The sequence below is a fragment of the Echinops telfairi genome, unplaced genomic scaffold (assembly GCF_000313985.2).
Source record: "Echinops telfairi isolate 266 unplaced genomic scaffold, ASM31398v2 ScPeMD7_3533;HRSCAF=4204_0, whole genome shotgun sequence".
Classification (NCBI taxonomy): domain Eukaryota; kingdom Metazoa; phylum Chordata; class Mammalia; order Afrosoricida; family Tenrecidae; genus Echinops; species Echinops telfairi.
The window spans coordinates 82,752,085-82,754,652 of record NW_022107431.1 but is presented as its reverse complement, the minus strand read 5'-3'; the positions used below and the strand labels follow the sequence as shown (position 1 = coordinate 82,754,652).

The window sequence follows — 2,568 nt, the reverse complement described above, 5'->3', positions numbered from 1 at the left end:
GGGGGGGATCACCACAACACGAGGAACTGTATGAAAGGACTGTGGCATTAGGAAGGTTGAGGACCACGGTTCTAGCTAATGTTTCACTAGCAGTTTGGGAAATTTAGTACTTGTTTTTGAAATGATTAGTTATTAGGGATTAGTGGTGCGTGTGTAGAAGCATTTTTATGTATGTGGATACACTTGTCAGAAACTAGGTTCCTTGGTGACCTACTGGATTACTGTTGGTCTGCTAACCACAGGCCAGCAGTTCAAAGCCACCAGCTGTTTGGAGGGAGAAAGATGAGGCTTTTTGCTCCCGTGATGGCGTTCTGTTCTCAGGAACCCACAGGGTCGGTTTTATTCTGTACTATAGTGTTGCTGTGAATCAGAGTCGAGTCAATGGCAGTGAGCCCTTTTTGGTTTTTGTTTCTTGTAAATTGTCAAAATCTAGACATATTACGTATAAGGAAACCAACGCAAACCGTTGGGTTTAGGAGGCTGTAAATCTTACAGGCTCAGACTCGCCTTGACATTCTGCTAGTGGTTTCAAACTGCTGACCATGTGGCTTAACATCTCAACTCGTAACTCACTGTGCTACCAGAGCTTCTGATATAAGGCACGGGACATAGTAAATTAAATGTTTTTTAAGTACTTTGGGCGTTTTTGTGTTTGTTTGTTTTTTAATTATCTAAGTATTTGAAGAGTAAAAGAAGTAAGATTGCTTTTAAGAGTGCCATTCTTCTCAGAGTTTAGTTTTTCACCCTTTATTGCAAGGAATAGATAAATGCAAATGGATTTTTTGCTGTGAGTGAAGAAATTGGTTTTTATGGCATTCATATAGTTTTGCTACTTATCATTTGGCATCACTGTCACTTTACTTGAGAAAATACAAGTATCTTGAGCAAATTCGTTCTTTATCGATATCTTTTCTTGACTGTGTGGGTTTACATATTCTGGAGTTGAAATAACGGTGCTAGAAATCCCCAGGAAACTTTTGTTTTCCTTGTTCCCTTAGCCTTTGGAATTGCTTTGGCACGCTTTAGACGAGTGGTTAGTTTTAATAGCCACAGAATTCATGAAAAACAAGAAGGACTCGGCAGATATTACTTCGATTTTACTGAAACAGAAAGGCCAAGATCATCAAGATGCTACTTCCATCCCTCCATTTGAAACTCCAGGCCCTGAGAGCTATGACAAGCTAGCCACTGGCACCAGGGAATCTCAACCAGATGCTCTTGCAGAGACACCGGAAGCCAGTGCGGATTGTCAGGATGTTATTTCTATGACAGCAAACCGGCTGAGTGCTGTCATTCAAGCCTTTTACATGTGCTGCTCCTGTCAGATGCCTCCAGGGTAAGAAGGCTGTGCCTGCTGTTCTCTGATGTGGGAAGAACAATTAAGGTGGTTTTATTTGAATAGCAACAAATAATGAGTTCTATTGATTTAGGTTGTATTCTGATCATGTTTTAAGATGCCAATTGTATGACTCTAGAATCCTACCTAAAAGTATTTGAATTTCCAGCAAATGATAAGAAAGTTATTACCAAGTAGAATAGTTAAATGTCACTTTCTGTAGGATGTCTTAATTATGTGCTTGAAGTGTACAGAGCCAGTGCTGCTTAGCATTTCAAGATTTACAAAAAGGTACTTGTTTATATAACATCTACTGATGAGATGCTATTAGTGCATGTTTTATTTCACTTTATAAATTGAGTAGACAATACTTAGTTTAGTTTCATAAATGTAGAAAGGAGATGCAAAAATCATTGATTTTGCTTTTGTTTTGTTTAGACATCAGTCAGATTTTTAATATTATATCATCATATATATTTTTTATATCATCATATTTTAATCTATGTGGTCTAATTACGCTTTTTATCCTTCACAGAATGACTTCCCCCCGGTTCATTGAATTTGTCTGCAAACATGATGAAGTTCTAAAGTGCTTTGTTAACAGGTAGCCATTGCTGGATTCTTAAAGTACTCTTTCTTATAGTTACTTCTCAACAGAAAAATAGTCACACTTATTACTATTCAGAAATTATTATTTCAATATTAAGTGACAGTGTAGTAAGTATAGATCTGTATAAGTGTTTTTCTTTTGCTTCAACAACTGTATCTCTGAATTTTCATTCCGGTGCACTTAAACACATTTTTTTCTTTCTTTCAGAAATCCCAAAATTATATTTGACCACTTCCATTTCCTCCTTGAATGTCCGGAGTTGATGTCAAGGTTCATGCATATCATTAAAGCACAGGTAGAAATTTCTCAGAATTTTGTTTTTGGGCAATAAATCAAAATACATTTGAATTGTTTTTTTTTTTTTTTTAAATTTTAATCTTGTTTAGCTGAGTTAATAATTATAATTGAGATTTCTTATTATAGTATGAAGAGTAAATTTTCTTTTTAAAGAAATGTTTATTGAACGCTTACTATTTGCAAAATCCTGTATAAAGACACATTTGCCATATTTCCTGAACATTAGTCTAAGAAGAGAAATATTTTTACCGAAATACATTTGAAAAATAGAACCTGTGCCCTGCTGAAGGTTTGTACGCCTTTCGTAGGCTTCTTGGTCAGAGCC

The 2,568-nt window shown here is 36.0% G+C and overlaps 1 protein-coding gene across 1 annotated transcript in view; it reads left to right on the top strand.

Moving 5' to 3' along the window:
* Window positions 1-2,568, top strand: part of HACE1 (HECT domain and ankyrin repeat containing E3 ubiquitin protein ligase 1) — a 105,285-nt gene that overhangs the window by 61,347 nt on the left and 41,370 nt on the right. The window contains 3 exon segments of the mRNA XM_045294315.1: window positions 999-1,336; window positions 1,872-1,940; window positions 2,154-2,241. Coding sequence (XP_045150250.1) covers window positions 999-1,336; window positions 1,872-1,940; window positions 2,154-2,241 — 495 coding nt within the window.